Source organism: Antechinus flavipes, chromosome 3 (assembly GCF_016432865.1).
Source record: "Antechinus flavipes isolate AdamAnt ecotype Samford, QLD, Australia chromosome 3, AdamAnt_v2, whole genome shotgun sequence".
In the NCBI taxonomy this organism is placed as follows: domain Eukaryota; kingdom Metazoa; phylum Chordata; class Mammalia; order Dasyuromorphia; family Dasyuridae; genus Antechinus; species Antechinus flavipes.
The window spans coordinates 89,687,267-89,708,616 of NC_067400.1; the positions used below are offsets into that span (position 1 = coordinate 89,687,267).

General features: G+C 35.0%; 1 protein-coding gene across 1 annotated transcript in view; it reads left to right on the forward strand.

The window, feature by feature from the left end:
• Positions 1-21,350, forward strand: part of VWA8 (von Willebrand factor A domain containing 8) — a 404,132-nt gene that overhangs the window by 229,391 nt on the left and 153,391 nt on the right. Inside the window, exons 25-26 of the mRNA XM_051983869.1 lie at positions 468-673; positions 3,073-3,224. Of these exons, the coding sequence (XP_051839829.1) occupies positions 468-673; positions 3,073-3,224 (358 nt within the window). The remainder of the gene's footprint in view (positions 1-467; positions 674-3,072; positions 3,225-21,350) is intronic.

Below are 21,350 nucleotides of genomic sequence, written 5' to 3' on the forward strand. Positions count from 1 at the left end.
TATTAATTCCTAAATTTCATGAGGAAATGTGGCAAAGCCAGTAGTTCTCTCTAACTTGCTCTGAAAGTAACCAGGACTCCTGAATCTACTCCATAACAGGATTCTAATTCCTGGTTGAGACTCAGAACTTTTTAATTAATAAGTATTGAGAATATGTGCTAGAGTAAGTCCAAATGGAGAAAAATAGTGTTGTGACCCTAAGTAATTAGATAAGACTTCATGGAACCTCTTTAAAGTTTGTTCTGTTAATCTTCTAAAACCTTATCATACAGATACTGGAACTGAAATCAGTGTAATCTTTGACAAATAAGTTGATCAATAGATCTTTTCTATTTTACATAAATGAATAAGACAAAAGGGAACAATTATATTTATTTTTCTTTTACTTTAGGCCATTTATTGGGACATTTCCTATTTTTCTTACCAAATGAACTAGTTACATGTCATATGTTTGTCTTCCTCCCCAGGTGACATTTTTAGCTGCCATGCAGTTGATAATCCTAAACCACAATCTGAACTTGAAATGCTCAGACAATATGGGCCAAATGTCCCAGAGCCCATCCTTCAGAAACTTGTCGCTGCATTTGGAGAACTGAGGCACCTAGCAGATCAGGGAATTATTAACTATCCATATTCCACCAGAGAAGTTGTCAACATAGTCAAACACTTACAGGTACAACATAAATCTTTGCAAATATTGCAAAAATCCTTCTAGTACTTTCATGTTCTTGTTTGAGGATGTATATCAAGACAAAGAGTGTGTGGCCTAGAATAAAGGACCATAAGCACAGTATATGCCTTTTATTTTAATTTCAGAAAACCGTTGACAAAACCTCTTATCAAAGGGCGTTAATTTTTTTTTAAGCATTTCCGTTAGATTCTGGGTTTTGTAGTGGTTAGAGAATAGGCTTGAGATAGGAAAAAGAAGGAAGGAACAACTAAACACTTCTCTGATTTGGGAACTATAAATATTTAACAATCAAGAATTTACTAAGCAATTTCTTCATGTACAATTCAGGTAGGGCCACGACTCTAGGGAGGGCTAAGGAGAGTACAAATTGATATTGATCATAGTCCCTCATTTTGTAGAGTTTGCAGTCTGGTGATGATGAGGGACACAAAAATGATGCTAAATTACCTTGATCAGTGCATTAGACAGTTGCTAAACAAGTTACTTTTAGAGTCTGAAGGGAATGACTTACTGAGCTGAGAGATTAGCTAGGGATTTCTTAGAGGAGGTGACATTTGGGTTGGATTTTAAATGATAAGAATTCTGAAGGAAGAAAGGATATTACAGGGCTAAGTAACTAATGAGTAAAGGCATCATAACAAATGAGTTTAGAGTCTGTTGGGGAAGGAGGGTGAGGAACTGAGGCAAGGAAAGATTATAGGAGGCTTCCAACGCCAGGCAGAGGATTTCAAACTTCCCTTACAAGTTAGTCATGAACCATGTCAGTTTTTTGAGCAGAGAAGTGACATGTCTCCATGGGGCCTGGCAGTGATATGAAAGAGGGAGACTGAAAAGTTTGCAGAAAAATCTTAGAACTTGTGCAAATAGACAATTAGGTGATGGACACTTCATGTCATGAGAATATGTAATGTTCAACAAAGAGAAATTTAACCAATTCAGTGATCCTCCATCTCTGTTGCTTTTCACTGCCAAACTTTGTAGAGTTCTCTGTGCTTATCACAGCTTACAACTCTCATCCTCCCTCAGCAATCTTTCCCTGTTTCCCTCCTAGAGTGAGGCTGCATTAAATTTCCTGCAGTGCTGGCTTCTGACTTTCCAAGTTCATCAGTGACTTATTTCTTCATTGCAAAGTCCAGTAGTATTTTTTTCAGTCATGCATTCTAATTTTTTGTAGCATTTAGCATTGTGGACTACCCTGTTTTTTGATAGCCTTTCCTAATTTGGCTTCCATGGAATGAGTTTTTTCCCTCTCCTACTGATCTAACTACTCACTCTCAGTCTCCTTGTGTGGCCCTTTATTCTTCCTGCCCCTAGCAGTTCTGCCCCCTCAGAACTCCCATCAGCTCTCTTCTCTTTCTCCATACCTTGTCTGTTCCTCCTATATCTTCAGGTACATAATTTCAAGCTCTCCCCTGAGCTCCAATCCTTCATTCTGACTGACTTGCTGGATGTCCCATCTGTACCTCCAAATCAGCATGTCACAAAGTGAATTTGTCCTTTAGTTGTATAGTAATTTTAAATTATAGAGTATTTTATTTAACATTGTTCTACTAATTTCCCATTTGTTAACTATTGTAATTAAAATATAAAAATGAAGACCTTTGGAATTTCATCTTCCTGTCTTGGAAAAATAATGGAGCAAGTTATTTAGTTCATTTATTCTTTATTTTTTATTAAAATATTTCAAAACTATTTAGTGTTTTAAAGTCAACTAAAGAAATGTTTGTTCTTACTTATATAGTAAATAATAAACAGTTAACATGTCATTTTCCATCACTTACAGGGATCATCCTCTCTCTTCTTAATTTCATGATCTTTCTTTCCTTTGTTTCTAATTCCTCTATACTTCTGCCTTAGCTTGCCCCATTCCTTTTCTTTCATTTTTTCCCACCCTCTGTGTTGTTCTTTTATTACCTTTGTTCTGTTATGTGTGATATTAATGTAATCTTGTTTAATATGTTTCATGAGCTACATAAGAACTGGGTCTGTCTAATGTGATCTTTTTGCATCACCCTATGTCTAATGCAGAGTTAAGTTTTTGGTATGGAATACTTCTACTTAAGTACACCATATCACCTTTCCTGAAACTTTAAGCTAGAAGCCTTCAGGTTTCCAAATTATTAAGCATTTAGATAAGAGATAAGATATATTTTGTGTGATTGAGCTACTGACTCCAAAATTAGTAACAACTGTTTTTTGAGAAAATAGTATAATTTTTATTTTATATTTCTCAACTTTTGGTGAATTAATTTGAGTTATCTTCCTGTCCTTTATTTTTAAATATAATTCTATTATTTGCTACTATTTTTGAGTTTTATTGCGTGCTACAATTTAATGTTATGTCTAAGAAGTGTGTTTGGTTTTTTTATTCCTTAATACAGAAATTTCCTACTGAAGGACTTGCCAACGTAGTAAAAAATGTGTTTGACTTTGATTCCTACAACAGTGACATGAGGGAGATTTTGATGAACACTTTACACAAATACGGGATACCTATTGGAGCAAAACCTACCAGTGTGCAGCTGGCAAAGGAGTAAGACGAACATGTTGATTTTTAAAAATCTTATTATTATAATAACAATTCAGACTTTTATGTGATGCTAATTCATTTAAAATATACTGTTAAAATCCCTGCAAAATTGACTTGGGGTTGAAATGACTTTTTCCTCCAAGATATACAAATATATTTTACTACTCAATATAATGAAATAATTTCTTTCTATGCACCTGTAAATTATTCTGAGTGTCACATAAATAGTTGTAAGATAATTAAATAAAGGGAAATATTTGTTTCTTTATTAGTCTGTGTTTTTTTTAAATTCCTGTTAACTCTCAACATTAATTAATTCATTTAAAAGTTAATAATAAAAATAATTCTACATAAAAAATTACACAAGGAGCATTCTTCTAACAAGATGATTTTATTATATATACATATAAATGACATATATATACACACCAACACATATATCATCTTATTAATTTTGACATATAGCATTTGAATTTTCAAGTCCTTGGTGAGTTCCACCTATAGAAGTTGCTAGTAATGAGATCAATGTAATTTAATTTAGATGTGGGTCAATTAATTTCTTTTTTATTCATGGTCACAATCTGGATCCCTAACATTGACTGTCCCCCTTATAAATGTATGCTCTTGACCAGAAAGGTAATTGGTTAAATAAAGTGTTCTTAATGAATCAGTACAAATCCATTGTGATTCCTAGGAAAAAATTTAAAGTAACTAGATAATATAAATGTAAATGTTTAATAAGACTTGTGTTGCAAATGTAAGTTATAAATTTTATAAGAGGATGTTATTTTGTACATCAAAACAATTTTTAAACTATAGTTTATTCAGCTAAAACATTATGTATAAAAGTGCATATTTTATTAGAAAATGACATTTTTCAAGAATTCAGAATTATTTTAGTAATTTTTACATATCTCAATTATTAACCCAACTATTTTTCCTATTTATGTAATATGATATTAATAAGAGATGTTTTGGAATAAGCTAGTCAAAACTTTAACCAATAAGAGCAAACCATTAAAACAAATCAGAAATTGCTTATAGAGAAACAAATATTTCCCTTTTTTGTGATAAAAGCACAGGATAAAATTATGCAAAGATTATCTTTGCATTGGTTTTTATTATTAATAAGCAGAAAATTTTTTTCTCAAAAAATGTTACAGTTAATACATTTGTTAATGCTTCGATTCCCCCTGCAGTAGTACTGCTGTGCTTGTTACCTAGCAACTATATGGATATGTTAAAGCAAGGTTTGTAACCTAATAATTAAGGCATTTCTTGCGTAGGGCATTCCATTGCTAACTGCCCTCTACCTCTGCCTTAGAATGAAAGTGTGTCCTTTATATTCTAGCTTCTAAGAGTGAAAGTATTTTCTACTTGCTTGTTAAAAATAATTTTTAAATTTTCAAATATGTATATGAGGCTCTTATACCCCTAATAGTGCAATTGACTCTATTAATGTCCTGTTTATTTAAACTAGATATCTGAAATAAGAGTACCTAATTTACTTTTTCTTCACACTGGGCACATATTTGAGGTAAAAGATGAAATTCCTAAATTGAGTAAGTCATCACAATTGGGGGTAGGGGGAAAGGAAGCCAGTTGGCACTATAGTGCATAGAATTCCAGGTCTGGAGTCAAGAAGACTCCTATTCCTGCGTTCAAATCCAGCCTCAGACACTTACTAGCTGGACAAGTCACTTAACCTTGTTTACTTTGTTTACCTCAATTTTTATCTGTAAAAGGAGCTGTAGACAGAAATAGCAAACTATTTCCATAACCTTATCAAGAAAAAACCCAAAAGGGATCACAAAGAGTTAGACATGACTGAGAAACAGAAACAACAACAAAATCATAATTAAGACTCTTAAAAATTTCAGTGCCCAGAAAAGAAAGCAATTTTCTATATTTCCATCTTTTAAAAGATAATTAATTTCATTGATTAAGGTTTTTCCTGCACTGTGTAAATCCATCCAGCACTTTAATCTTATGTGGTCCTTCAGCAGAGCTTCTTTAAAGCTTACACTTACGGTATGGGAGGACCATCTCAAAGCTTTTGGTCAATTTTTTTTTTTTGGGGGGGAGGTAATTCAATGACCTAGAATACACAGTACATAGCTTTCAGTCTGTTAAGTTGCTTCTTCCTGTATGATTGCTCCTTCTACTCTTTCTATATGAATCTGATGATGTCTTTTGCTGCAAAGTTTTATGCTATAGTTTATTTACATTTCTTCTTTGGGTGATTTTTTTTATCATCCATTAATAACCTTCAGCAATAAGAACAACAACAATAATAAGCATTTTGAGGTTTGCAAAGTTCTTTACCAAATTATTTTATTCTCACATATATTTTCCCTTAATTTTTAATTATACTTATTTCTTGGCATTTTAAATTGCAAGATGTTTCTCCTTCACATAATGAATTTATTAATAAAGTAATAGATAGACCATCTTGAGGGGCAGTGTGATGTGATTACAGAGCTGTCCTCCAAGCCACAAAGACCTGCAGGCATGTCTTGCCTCTGATACATGCTTGACTGATATTGAGCAAAAAATTATCTCTTAGTACATGGCTATATAATTTATAATATATAATATATATATAAAACATATATACCATATACTTATATACTATTTAGTATTTATGCTATTTACTATAAATATTATTTAGTTTCAAGTGCAAGCCACAGGGGATTTCTTGGTTATCTGAGCAGCTGGCTGCATCACATTTAGAGAGACTCCATTCATAGTTGTAATGATATTATATTGCAGTGATAATGCTTGCTCTCTCAGGGAGAAAAATGCTTATAAACCTTAGAACCTTATGAAAATACAAGTTTTCCATATTATATAATTATATAATAATTGTGATGATAATAATAACTCATATTTATATTACCTTTTAAGGCTTGCAAATTACTTTGCATATGTTTTTATTTAATCCTTACAATAATTCTGTGGTGTGGGTGGTCTTACTAGTACTGTCTTACAGTTAAGGAAACTGAGTCTGAGATTAGTTAAATGACTTGGTCAGGATCATCTAATTAATGTCTGAGGCAGGATTTTAACTCATCTTTTCCAATTCTAGTTCACAAATCACTGAGTCACCTAACTACATATATGTTTATGTGTACGCATATGTGTATGTTTCTGTCATGTTAACAGTTCTAATAGAGGTTTGCTTTAATCAGAACACTAATGTACTAAGAAAAAACTTTTTTCAGAAATATTTCTTCTCTTCTTTTGTCTAAAGTGGTTTATATAATACCTCATATGACCTTATACATGCTGTTATATACAAAAAGCACCATAGAGTGTATAGTCATTTCATGTAGTGAAAGGGAGCTGCTTTGAGAATGGCATTTGTCACCTATTGATATAGTCATATCTCTATACAAGAAAAAAAAAGTAAATTTGATATTCAAGCAATATGGGCATGAAGGCATATTCTTGAATTGGAGTTTATATCTGGACACTGAGGGATTAAAATACTCTACTTAAAAGGTTTTTAGAATTATCAATGACCTACTTAATAAATTCTTAAATTATAAATTTGTAAAACCTATGGTGGTTGTAATAGATCCATTTTACTGGCAGCATACTTCAATCTGCCATGCTAGATAAACTTTGACACTTGAGTTTAAACATGTCTGAGAGTGAAAAGTTGACTGCAGATTGGAAAAGTCCTTGAAGTAATAAAACAAAGTGATGCTTCTATTTTCCCTTGCCCTTTTTTTTTTTTTTAACACATAATAGAGGACTCATAGCTAATAAATATCATACAACGGTTACACATGATTGATTTGGAAAGGGAAAGAGAGCAAAGAGAGGAAGGGATTAAATATTTATATAGTACCTACTATGTTCCAGACATTATGCTAAACACTTTTTTTTTTTTTTTTACAAATATTATATCACTTCATCCTCACAACAGTTTTTCCAAGGAAGTACTGTTATGATCCCCACCTTACAATTGAGGAAACTGAGACAGAGCTTAAGTGACTTGACTGGAGATCACTGAGCTAGGAAGTGTTTAGGCTTGGATTTGAACTTAGGTTTTCCTGATTGCAGGCCTACCTCTGTCTTCACAATGCTACCAGCTGCCTCCAAGAAAGGAGCAACATGCAATAATAAATCATTGTATTGGTTCACACACGCCTTTGGTGGAGGAAGTGGTACATGTGTGAATAGAATTTTAACTGAATATTTATTGCTTTAAAATAGTATACAATGGGATCAAATTAAGCAAAATAAAAGCCATAACAATATGAGGGGAACTTAGAGATCATTGCTTTATTATTAATCCAGAGTAATATTGGCTCTTATAGAAGTCTTATTAAAAGGCCCAAAGGTGTTAAATAGAGCACAATGATACAATCTCTGGCTTCTATGAAGAGTCACCCAAGTTTCATCTCTTTTTATAGTGCTCATTTCTTTTGGCTTTGACTACTTATTTCCTCATTAATACTTGCCATGATGATAAGGAAGTAATAATCAGTCTTGATAGATTGCTTACTCATATTCCTGTGAGAGCCTCTTAAGCAGATGTGCCTTCCCACCATAGACTGGCTACCCATAGTACCTTGTATATAGGATACATTTTTTAAAATAGCTGTTGAATGACTATTTACAAGAATATTGTGAGGTTATAGAGGCCTCTGAAGATAATTAGTCTAAACCTTTCATTTTACAGATAAGGAAATTGAGACCCAGACTGATTTACCCTAGTCACATGGATAATAACTATGAGGTTGAATCAAAAAACAAGTCCTCTTATTCCAGAGCAATATAAAAAAAAAGACATTTTAAAGGATGTAGACTTAAGTTATAATGGAAAATTACTTCCCAATTCATTTCTAATAATATTTTATGGGAAGTTTAAAGCTCTTTGCCACAATGCAAGATTTAGAATGATACACACATTTATTTAAGCAAAACTTGACCAGAATCCTATTTAATGCTACATTTTTCTTCTATGGCAAATAAAGGCCAGCTATTAAAAAAACCCTCATTTTATTAAAACTTGAAGAGGTTTATGTTTTCTCATGGGGCAATCCCTGTATCTGGAAACAGAGGGTTGCATGTGAAGTTTTGTAGCAAGTTAATCACTCCCAGATTACCACTCTCAAGAAAAATCCCTCTGGGAAAAAGTTTTTGTGGAATTAAAGGCAAGGTTAATATAATTAAAGTTATTTAAAGTTCAGTTAAAACCTATCCAGTTTTATGTAATGCTCTAACATGTAGCAGATACATTTTGCTGAGAAGAGTGCTTTATGAAAATATTTCAATGCCAGGCACCTTGATTGAAAAGTTGCTAACCAGAGTATATTAGACTATTAAATATTCATAATATTTTTCTGTTATATTTATTTCTTGAGATTTTAACTTTCAAGATATTTCTTCTTTATATAATGAATAGATTCATAAAGTGGTAGCTTCAGAGCCCTTGTGGGCAAGAGAGAGACATTCACATCAATAGTTTGTTTAAATATTCTCTAATTTGAACACACAAGAGTGGTGGCAATAGATAAGCTATATGCACAAAAATAATAACCACCCATGAGAGTGTGTTAAAATGACTGAGTTTATGTAGAGGACCTTGTAATGTAATACAGATATCTTATTGTCATTCATTCTCCCCTTGACTTTAAAAGCTGTCATAAAAACCTCATTGCCTATAACTCACTGCTTTGTGTTCTCTGGAACCCTTGTTCTCTTATTAACAAACTGCCCTTTGAATTAGACCATCTCCTCTTACACCCTGTGTTCTCACAGTAGATGCAACATCCCTGGAAACTTTTTTCAATTCTGGATGCTCCCTCTCTTGTGTCCCCTGATACAGCTGGACCAGGAGAGGGTGCAGGTATCCTTGCCTGCCACTTCCAGATTCTACTTGCCTGCACTCACTCCACTTCTTTGAGCATCAATCTATCCAACTTTTTCTAGATGCTGGGTAATACCAAGACTCCAGATCATTCTCCCTTCATTCATAATGGAATTCGGCAGTTGACTCAGCTTTCCTATGAACCTAAACCCCTTTCCTTTTATCTGGGTACTTTATTGTCATTGTTGATGTTCCTTTGGACCCCTTTGCCTCCTTACTTCATCAACCTCTGTGACTTGCCCATTCTCCCTGCCTTACTGGGTCATAGGATTAGCATTTAGAACTAGAAGGGAACTCAGAAATCACATAAGCCAGTCCTCTTATTTCATGTATAACAAAACTGAGACCCAGAGAAACACATACTCCATGGCTTTCCTGGTTTGGTGATTGTGATAGCAGAGAGTGCTCATCTCTGATATATGCATATACACACACACACATACACACACACACACACACACACACACACACACATTGTTGTCCCTTCCACATCATGACTTTCCCTAATGTGGTTTCTATATATCATGGATTGACATGAGAAATTGAGAATTATGAGAATTTGGGGGGAGTTTTGTGGCAGCTGTAGACCATACTGAAGTCCATCAAACAACGTAGAAAGAAAGTTTGGAAACTAAGAAACTAAGAAATATATGTCAATTATTGTATAGTATGAACGTAATTTATCTTTTAGTACCATAATAATTCAAACTCTGATACAAAGGAGGGTCAAGAAATTTTATATGGATTTTCCAGATTGTGAGGGTGCCATGCCTCTAACCCCTGTGATGTGGAAGGTATAACTCTATCTATCTTCTCCTTTCACTCATCTTAAACATATTCTTCAACATCTTCATAAACTCCATGTACTTTATCCCATTTCTGTTTTCCCTCTTCATTATCGGTATTCTGGTTTCACCTTAAACTATTCAAAATCTCGATCCAACAATTAACCAGTTCAACTAAATTCATCAAACAAGTATTTATTAAATGCTTAATATATGGTAGATATTGTGCTTAAGTAAGCACTAGAGATATAAAGATAGAGAAAAAATAGTCCCTGCTCTTAAGAAGCCTGTGTTTTAATAGAAGACATGTATACGTATCATATGTACAAAATAATATAAATTCGGAAAATAGGGACTAAATGATGGGAGGAATCAGATGACTACCGTATTTACATGTCTAGCCCTTACCTCTATCTTGATCTTTAGTCTGGCATCATCCTAAAATCTCAGATTCAATATGTACAAAGCAGAACTCATTATTTTCCCCAGTAAATCCACCCTACTTTCCCATTTCCCTGCATCTGCTAAAGCTACCGCAACTCTTCAATCACCTAGGTTTACAGCCTTGAAGCATCTGATATTTTATGCATCTTCCTTATCCCTCAGTCTATGACCAATTTTTTTGATACTACCTCCTCAATATTTCTCATATCTTCCCCTTCTTTCGACTTACATGTCCACAACCTTTGTTTGGGATTTTATCATCTTTCCCTTGCACTCTTACAACAAACACTCTTAAAAAAAATTAGTTTTTAATTTATTTTTTCAATTACATGTAAAAACAATTTTAACATTTTTAAAAATTTTGAATTTCAAATTCTCTCCTTCCTTCCCTTCCCTCCCCAAAAGATAAGCAACTTGATATAGATTATACATGTGAAATCATGCAAAGTGTAGTTCCATATTACCCATGTTACAAAGGAAAACACATATCTTCCCCCCCCCAAAAAAAAAAAAACAAGAAAAATAAAAAAAAATTAAGAATTATGCTTCAATTGGCATTCAGATTCCATCAGTTCTTTCTCTGGAGGTGAATAGTATTCATCATAGGTCTTACAGAACTTACAACTTAATTGAACTCCCAAGTGCTAGCTACTCTTCTCCATTGCCCTGCCAAATTGATGTCCCTGAAGCACAAGTGTTACTCCCCCCGATAAAGCATGAGCAGGTCTTAGTTGTAAAATATAATTTCCTCTGTCTGGTATTTAAAATGGTTCACAGAGTTCCCCAGACATTTCACATGACTATCAACAACAATGTAGTTAGGCCTGCTTTGTGACAGGCACTGGGTTTGCCCTCTTCCTTTTGCCCTTTACTCGATCCATTCCTCCTAATCTCTGCCCTAATAGTCCCTTTACCCAACATTGTCTCCCACTTGCTCAGGATATTCCCCATGCCTGCAGTGCATTATTTCTGTGCCTCAGCCTCTTGGAAGTCCCCAGCTGCCTTCAAGGCTTAGCCTGGACGCCTCCTTTTCTGGTCCCTTCTGCCACCCTTTCCTAGAAATGACTTTGCATTTCCCTTGTATTTTCTTAGCCCTGTACAAAATAGACCATTTGAAATTAGAGAGTTGTTTTGGGGTTTTGTCTTTGTATTCCCAATGCCAGTGCTAGGCTTAAAAGGTCAAGAAGGGAAGAAATAAGCTTTTATTAAGTGCCTACTTTAGTAAAAAATAAGTACTAGACTCCAGGCCTAATGCTCTATCAACTGTATCAGGTAGCTACCTGGAACAGCAAGATCTGAGTTCTAAATCGGCCTCAGACACTTGGGACCCTGGGACTGTGTCACTTGATCTTAGCCTTAGTTTCCTACAAAATGGGGATAACAATAGTGTGTACCTCACAGAGCACTTTTGAGAATCAGATGAGATAAATTGTAAATTGCTTTGTAAACCTTAAAACACTACATAAATACTAGCTAGCTACCATAGTAATAGTAGTAGTAGTAGTAGTAGTAGTAGTAGTAGTAGTAGTAGTAGTAGTGGTAGTAGTGGTACTAGTGGTAGTGGTGGTAGTAGTAATAGTGGTGGTGGTGGTGGTAGTAATGGTACTACTAGTAGTGGTGGTGGTGGTGGTGGTGGTCATGGTGGTAATAGTAGTAGTGGTGGTGGTAGTAGTGGTACTAGTAGTAGTGGTAATAGTAATAGTAGTAGTGGTGGTGGTAGTAATGGTACTACTAATAGTGGTGGTGGTGGAAATAGTGATACTAGTAGTAGTAGTGGTGGTGGTGGTGGTAGTAATGATATTACTAGTAGTGGTGGTGGTGGTGGTGGTAGTAGTGGTACTAGTAGTAGTGGTAATAGTAATAGTAGTAGTTGTGGTGGTAGTAATGGTACTACTAATAGTGGTGGTGGCGGCAGTAGTGGTACTAGTAGTAGTAGTGGTGGTGGTGGTGGTAGTAATGGTATTACTAGTAGTGGTAGTGGTGGTGGTAGTAGTAGTACTAGTAGTAGTGGTGGTGATGGTGGTTGTGGTCATGGTGGTAGTGGTATTAGTAGTAGTGGTAATAGTAATAGTAGTAGTGGTGGTGGTAGTAATGGTACTACTAATAGTGGTGGTGGCGGCAGTAGTGGTACTAGTAGTAGTAGTGGTGGTGGTGGTGGTGGTAGTAATGGTATTACTAGTAGTGGTAGTGGTGGTGGTAGTAGTGGTACTAGTAGTAGTGGTGGTGGTGGTGGTTGTGGTCGTGGTGGTAGTGGTATTAGTAGTAGTGGTAATAGTAATGGTAGTAGTGGTGGTGGTAGTAATGGTACTACTAATAGTGGTGGTGGTGGTGGTAATAGTGATACTAGTAGTAGTAGTGGTGGTGGTGGTGGTGGTAGTTAATGATATTACTAGTAGTGGTGGTGGTGGTGGTGGTAGTAGTGGTACTAGTAGTAGTGGTAATAGTAATAGTAGTAGTCGTGGTGGTAGTAATGGTACTACTAATAGTGGTGGTGGCGGCAGTAGTGGTACTAGTAGTAGTAGTGGTGGTGGTGGTGGTAGTAATGGTATTACTAGTAGTGGTAGTGGTGGTGGTAGTAGTGGTACTAGTAGTAGTGGTGGTGGTGGTGGTTGTGGTCGTGGTGGTAGTGGTATTAGTAGTAGTGGTAATAGTAATAGTAGTAGTGGTGGTGGTGGTGGTAGTGGTACTAGTAGTAGTGGTAGTAGTAGTAATAGTAGTGGTGGTGATAGTAATGGTACTACTAGTAGTGGTGGTGGTGGTGGTAGTAGTGGTACTAATAGTAGTGGTAATAGTAATAGTAGTAGGAGTAATAGTAGTGGTGGTGGTGGTGGTAGTAATGATATTACTAGTAGTGGTGGTGGTGGTGGTAGTAGTGGTACTAGTAGTAGTGGTAATAGTAATAGTAGTAGGAGTAATAGTAGTGGTGGTGGTGGTGGTGGTGGTAGTAATGGTACTAGTAATAGTGGTAATAATAGTAATAGTAGTAGTGGTGATGGTGGTGGTGGTGGTGGTGGTGGTAATAGTGGTAATAGTAGTGGTGGTGGTAGTAGTGGTACTAGTAGTAGTGGTAATAGTAATAGTAGTAGTGGTAATAGTAGTGGTGATGGTGGTGGTGGTGGTGGTGGTAATAGTGGTAATAGTAGTGGTGGTGGTAGTAGTGGTACTAGTAGTAGTGGTAATAGTAATAGTAGTAGTGGTAATAATAGTGGTGGTGGTGGTGGTGGTAGTAGTGGTAATAGTAGTGGTGGTGGTAGTAATGGTACTAGTAGTAGTGGTAATAGTAATAGTAGTGGTGGTGGTGGTAGTAGTGGTACTAGTAGTAGTGGTAATAGTAATAGTAGTAGTGGTAATAGTAGTGGTGGTGGTGGTGGTGGTGGTAATGGTACTAGTAGTAGTGGTAATAATAGTAATAGTGGTGGTGGTGGTGGTGGTAATGGTACTAGTAGTAGTGGTAATAATAGTAATAGTAGTAGTGGTAATAGTAGTGGTGGTGGTGGTAGTAATGGTAATAGTAGTAGTAATAGTAATAGTAGTGGTGGTAGTAGTGGCGGCAGCAACAGCAATATCAGGTCTGGTTTTTATCAAGTACTTAATAAACAACAAATTGAATTGAATTGAAGGAAAAAAATTTTTTAATTAACTTTAACCAAATTCTATATTTTTGTAAAAAGCCTTAAATGTAGGCAGCTTAGAAATCACCTGAAAAATGCTAATACAGATCAATGTAGAAATGTTTGATATTGGCAGCTTTTCCTTTCTTTCAGTAATTCCAGCTACACTGATGTATCTAGTTAAGAGGTAGGCAAGAGTATCCAATGTTCTGGTCCGTTTACCTCATTGGCACATGAAACGTGGCAAAAGAAGCTTCATGGGTATCAAGAGGAACATGTTTTCATGACAATTATTTTAATTCATACTTCCCTGCCAAGAATTTGTGCCTTATAAGGATACTCCCTTCCCCTCAAACTGATTGTTGAGTTAGGCTCAGATTCTCTCAGAAGTGCCTGTTTCTTCTTTTCTTCCTGCTCTGACACCCAGGCAAGCTACCATGTCAAATGTGATGTGGAGCAGATTTGTTGTTTTTAGCTACAACTGAGATGGGCAGTGACCAATGGAAAGGTAAATTAATAATGATGATCATAATAACTAGCATTTAAAAAGCACTTTGAGATTTTCAAAACCTTTTCTTTATATGTTATCTCAACGAATTAGCAAAGCAAGGATAAACTTGTGAGTGTAGTAAGATATTTCTGTGCAATATGTCATTGTAAATATGAATAGCTGCATGAAAATATGAGCTGGAACTCTACAGTCTGTTTTCATTGTTGAATGATACAGGAATACATGGAATCTTAAAGTCTGAAAGGGCCTTTTATAGCTCAGTCTGTTTAGTCTTTGTTTTATTTTATAGCTGTACAAATTAAGGCCAAGAGGAAGTCTGTCAATCAGTCATCTAGAATGTTTTTAGTGCCCAGTCTGTACAAGGCACCTCATAAGCCCTAGAGACAAAAGAAAGGCAAAAAGACATTCCCTGCTCTCAAAACTGCTTACAGTCTAACGGGGGAGAAAACTTACAAACAACTGTGTTTGGATTAAATGTACACAGGATAAATTAGAGATAATGAACAAAAGGAAGAGGCAGTTCTGCACAGTACATAGAGTGGCAGGCCTAAGGTCACCAAGATCTGAGTTCAAATCCAGCCTCAGATGCTTACTAGCTGTGGGTCCCTGGACAAGTCACTTAACCCTGTTTGACTTAATTTCCTCATCTGTAAAATGAGCAAGTCGGAAACAACTAAACAACAAAAATCAAAGGAAGGCACTAACATTAAAGGGAATCTGGGATAGCTTGGTCAGACTGACTGAGATATGAAGGAAGCCAGGAAAGCTGAGGCAAATGAGGATCGAGAGAAATCCAAGCATGAAAGACAGCCAATGAAAATCTAGTTAGAGGGGACGTGCTTTGTGTGAGGAAAAGCAAGGAGACCAGTGCCACTGGAGTACAGAGTTTGTGGTGGGGGGTAAGGTTTAAGAACTCTGGAGAGAGAGAAAGGAGCCTAAGGCTTTCTAAGCCAAACAGGATTTTAAGAGTTTCCTCCTCCTTGATGCAATAGGGAGCCCCTGAGCTTTTTTTATTAAATTGAGAAAGGAGGAGGGTATAGAAATGACCAGAATGACAGCTGTTTGGAGAAAGGATTAGACTGGACAGGGATTAAGGCAAGGTGACCAACTAGGAGCCCATTGCAGTTCCAATAAATTTAGAGCCTTTGTGACTGGGAAATGGGGATACCTTCCTCATAATAAGGAAGTTTAGAAGAAGGAAGAATTTTCAAGGAAAGATGAGTTTAGTTTTGAACATGTTGAGCTTATGATGTCTACATCCAATTCAAGATGTCCTGCAAAGACATAATTTTCCCAAAGTTTCCAGAGACAAAGCTTGAACCTCAGTCTCATTATTCCATTTCTAGTGCTCTTTCCACAATTTCTCTGGGGATGGAAAGCACTTTGCATAATAAACTGTAACAAAAATGCATTTCCTAACTTTTGTTGTTGTCAAATCTTTCCATATTGCTTTTCCTACCCTATCACTGGTCTCAAGAGCAGTTTTCAAGAAAGACTTGGGAAATGCAACAGACTCAATTTTTATATTTTATGATTATCAATTTGCTTCCAGAAATGTCTAGGGGACTATGAGATTCTGTAAAATAGAATGAAGACTGACAGCATACTGCTAAAGAAGAGGAGTTCAGTGATCTTTTCCACATTCATGATACACAATTCTTAACATGGCCAGTGCTTCGCATACAGTTTTTTGGGGGTTATTTTGACTGAGGTGATTAGGGTTAAGTGACTTGCCCAAAGTCACACAACTAGGAAGTGTTAAGTGTCTGAGCCCAGATTTGAACTCAGGTCCTCCTGACTTCAGGGATGCTGCTCTATCCACTGAGCCAACCAGCTGCCCTGCCCCCCCCCACACACACACACAGTCTTAATAAGATTAATTCTGTTTGTTAGTGACTACAGAACATTCATTTTCAATTCAGTAATTAAGATCCTACTACGTGCACTCTATTTGGTTCTAGAGATGGAAAGATGAAATAATGTAGTGAAAGTTTCCTTTTCTGCAGGAAGTGCAGTTCTGCTTCTTTACATCTGAAATGATCCCAGTGCTAGGGGACCTTTCATGCACTCTTCAGTTCTTCTTGCCAGTCTCTGGAGAAAGCTTGTCCCCATTTAGATTATTGTAATTGAGCCATTGGGAACATTCTCCTAAAGTGAGCTGTCCTGACAATCTCTTAATTTGGCATTGTTGACCTCATTACCATTAATATATCAAGTCAGCTTAACAAAGCATATGTTAAACAAGTGCAGCATGAATATATTCCCAGGCATTTGTGACTTCAGACCCATCTAGGCATAAGCCATCAATCCTCAAGTCTCTGTGTAAAAAGCACAATTCACTAGATAATCTGGCAACCAGACCTTTAAATAAAAAAAAAAAAAATGTTCACAAAGAAGGTGCCTCCTCTCACAGGTTTTCAATTTTTTTTTTCACACTGAATAGCTTTATTTTCGCACCACAGCTTTTGTGTATGTTCTACAGCACAGAATTTAGCTAATTTTAATACTTCTTTGTTATTTAAAATTTTTCCACTCATGATCCCTTTTCACCTGAGAAATTTTTATGGGACCTTGGGCATATAGGTATGTAAAATAGGTATATAAATCAGACTTTTATTAAATCGTAATTTCATGACCTCCATATTCTGTTACAAGACTCCATGTGAGGTTGACACCCACAGTTTGACAAGCTAAGCATTGTAGAGCATACCCCTCACAGCCAATAGGACCTCTGCACATCTTAGACTAACTTCATTTATCCAGAATACCTTTTTAAAGAGATATTTGTCTAAAATTGACTTCCTCAGTTGTAATATTAATTGCAGTTACTTTTCACTAGACAGAAACTATTGACCCATTGTAATGGGGCCATCCATTATAACACTTCAGTTCAAATTCTCTCTTTCTTTTAAAACATATATTGAATTTCTATTTGTCCTCTTTCGGAAGGGAAAAAGAGAAGGTGTTCAGGGAATTTTGTTGCCTATCCTGTTTTGCACTTTTGGGGGTTTGTTGTTTTTGTTTTCATTTTAATTTCACTTGTAGGATCATGATTTAGAGCTGGGAGAGACCTCAGTGTAATCTAGCACAACCCCCTCATTTTACAAATGAAATTTAAAGGCATATGCTTACAGGACAGAGCTGGAGTTCAAACTCATATCTACCTACTCAAAACCTAGCATTTTCTTTCTATACTTTCCTTATGTACTCTCCATATTTCTTATCCTCCTTCATATCATCTGCCTTGTTGCCTGAGGAAAGGTCCACTCTGAAATCCTGTTTTTCTGGTTAGTGACTGCCACATTCTTCTTCCAATTCCATTCTCAAGACTTCTTTTTCTTATCTTTGATAGGATTCCTTATTTACTCCTTCTTTGTAAGTTCTTTTCTCTTAAAATGCAAGGACCTTAAGAAAATGTTCTCTCTTGCTTGCATTTATACCTCTGATGTTTAACCATGGCCTACTATAATCACATTTAATATAAATGCCTGATCTGTCTATACCAAGGTTTCTTAAATTTTTTTCATTTTCAACCCCTTTGCATTTTTACACAACTCCAAATATATAGATATACAAAATATTTAAATTAATCAAACATTTACGAATAAGTCATAAAAAATTATTTTAAAACAATTTTTGATATAAATATAATTTTACTATTTACTAAAGATAAAAACAAATCTTCATGCTAATGAGATAGATGTGATCATATATTTTTACATAAAGAATTAAATCTTGGCAGAATATTGGATACCTTTTATTATTCCCAAATTTTTCACAACCTCTACATTCAGCTATGTGAGCCCATATGGAGTCAGGACTCACAGTTTAAGAAGCTTTGATCAATACAATACTGTTTCTTATATATCCGTGTTAATGTCTGAATAGCAGATATAGTGGATATTCCCTTGTTACAAGTATTCCACACAGCTCAATTTTTTCAAGTAAATTTATAAAATTGATATACAACTTTAACATCTTGTATTTCCCTTTTTATTCTTGACTTCACTTTCACTTCATAGAATTATAGTTTGTTAGAGTGGAAAGAACATTGCATATGGAATCAGGAGATTGACTTGTACACTGCCAACTAGGAATGTTACTGGGCAAACACATCTGTATAATGAGAGTATTTCAGCTCTGATGTTCTCTGTTTCTATGAATCAACTTTTTAGAAATATTCAGGATTCATTGTTAATAACACAGGTATATGTTATTGGAGTTGTTACATTTTTGATTTTTGGTTTGAATTTTTTTTTTTTTGCATCTTACCATCTATGCTTTCCATCCTTGTTACTCTATTATGGCACAGCTTTACAATTATTTTATCTATATTTAGTTGTATTATGACATGCAATCTAACTCTTTATAAGACTTCTGTAAGTCAGAAAAGAAATTAGGTAGACCCACAGTTTGTATATCTTTTTTTAAATTTCATCATATGTTAGAATGTGGTAGTTTGTCACATTTTATCATGTCAGCTTTACACTACTATAATCACAATCTGCTCTTTAACAAATACAATAATATACAATAAGCAATATCATACAATAATATTAAGTTAATTTTCTCAAATAAACTTCAGGGCTGAATTAGATAACTAAATTCTTTTCTATCTTTAAAATTATTGACTTGTGTGACTGAATTTGAAAATAATGAATTTGGGAAAAAAGAACTAGTCACCAGTTTCAAACGACTAGTTTCCTAAAATTCAAGAATTGTGATGGCAGAGGGAACATTTGTCTTCATCTCCCACACAGGGACCTAACTCAGAACTTTACACCCAGAAAGTACCCTGTACATATGGTAGGAATCTCTACTAGGGACAGAAGTGGGCTTACATTACCAAAAAAGGGATTAGAATTAGGATAAAAAAAGAATTTTTAGTAAACTAGGATAACTGAGAACTGGAATTTTCTTTTATGAGGAATCTTCAGATTAGAAAAGATAGCCATCAGTTGTGGATATTTAAGGGCTAGTTCCAACTAGAAGGAAAAAAATGAAGCAGAAATATTCAGAGATCCCTCCAACTTTACACTTCTAATGTTACCACAAACAAATATTTTGGAGTGATAGAAAGAGTGGGAATTAGTCTTAACAAATTCCTACCCATCTTTTAAAATCCAGCTCAAATGTCATGTCCAACATGAAAGTTTTGCTGGTGTACTCCCCACTTTCTAATCAATGACAATGTTCCTTTTTGGTCCCCTTATAGCATTTTTTAACCTAATTTTAGGTTAAACCTAATTTTTTAATCTAATAAATTGTTCTAATATATGCCATATGACAATATTGCATATATAGAATTATAGTTTTCTGTGTGTCATAATCATCACCATCATCATCATTTATATAAAAAAGTATTTTACTTATGCTATCTAAATGATCCTCATAATGATCCTGTACAACGAATATCACTACTTTGCAGATGAGACAAATGAGGCTGAAAAAGCTAGTTGGTGACTGCAGGACTTGAAGTCAAGAATATCTGAATTCAAATCCTGCTTCATACACTACTTATGTGGCTTTGAACAAATCACTTAATCTGTATCAACCTCAGTTTCCTCATCTGTAAAATGGTAATAATTAATTGTACCTCTCTTACAAAGTCATTGTGAGATCAGTTGAGACAACATATGCAAAGAAAGTACTTTGCAGATCTTAAAACACTACATTAACGATAGCTCCTACTATATGACTTGCTTACAGTCAGCCAGCTGATGAGGGAAACAGCATTTGACCTTAGTTTGAACTGTTTACAGTGCTCTGCCATACTATTTAGTCTTTCTCTTTCTCACACCTCCTTTACTATATTATACGCTCGATGAGCTTACTATGTTTTTTCCAGACTTTTGTATCACCCACAATGTCTAGGATAAATTTTTTCCACACATTGTGTGGAATAATAAATATTTGTCCCATGTATGATCTTAGCATAAGTGCATTCAAAGTCTTGCAAAGTATGGAAGTATGGAAAATCATGAAATCTTAGGAAAGCTGTTGAAGTTGACATTCTTTGTTTTCCTCTCAAAGATAGCATTCAATGGGGAATTTTTGATGTTCTGTCCACTTTCCTAAAGAGTGCCATTGGATTTTTATGAAAGTTAGTGATTCTTACAGCTAAAAGAGTTTAAATAAATTGATAATAATAGATATGTAAATAATTTTGAAATTCATATCCATAGCGAGATCCAAATCTTTTTCATATGTTTCTTTTACAACATAGAAACAGCTCTGGCGAATATCCAAAGAAAAGCAGAAATTTGCCAGAATATACTTTCAACATCCAAAATCACTTCTTTTTATGGAAACAAACTTAGACATATCCATCATATATCTTTTAGACTATGATCATTCTTTATCATGGTATATATTCATAATGGCAGTTCAGAATATTACATCTTCATTCAGAAAAGAGTTTTTCTTTTTCTTCTTTCCTTTTTATTTCTTTAATTTCAGCTCAGTGTCTGTACTTATGTCATAGTGTAGCAGTTCACTTTTCTTTTGTTTGAGGTTTCATTTGTCCTCCAGCTTTTGATTAAGATTTCCACAAAGGATTAGGAAACAGCATAGGAATTGGAGGCTGTGACAGATCAAGTGCCTCTTTGTTTTATGAAATATGAATTCGTAAATGACACTGAAGATGAAAAGTTGTACTATTTATAGTTTCTAAATTTCATCTCTCTCCTCCCTTGAAAATCAAAGCCAGACTTTATTCCTGTAAAGCTTTTTAACAAAGTGAAATAAAGCAAGTGACAAGGTTTAAAGCCATGGAGATTACTGTTATTGGTATAAAAAAATCAACCTTGTTACTGGCAGATAACTAGAGGTTTCGGGAATGGAATTCAAAGTATTTCACATCAAGGTAATCAGTTTACAGTTAGCCTGAATTAG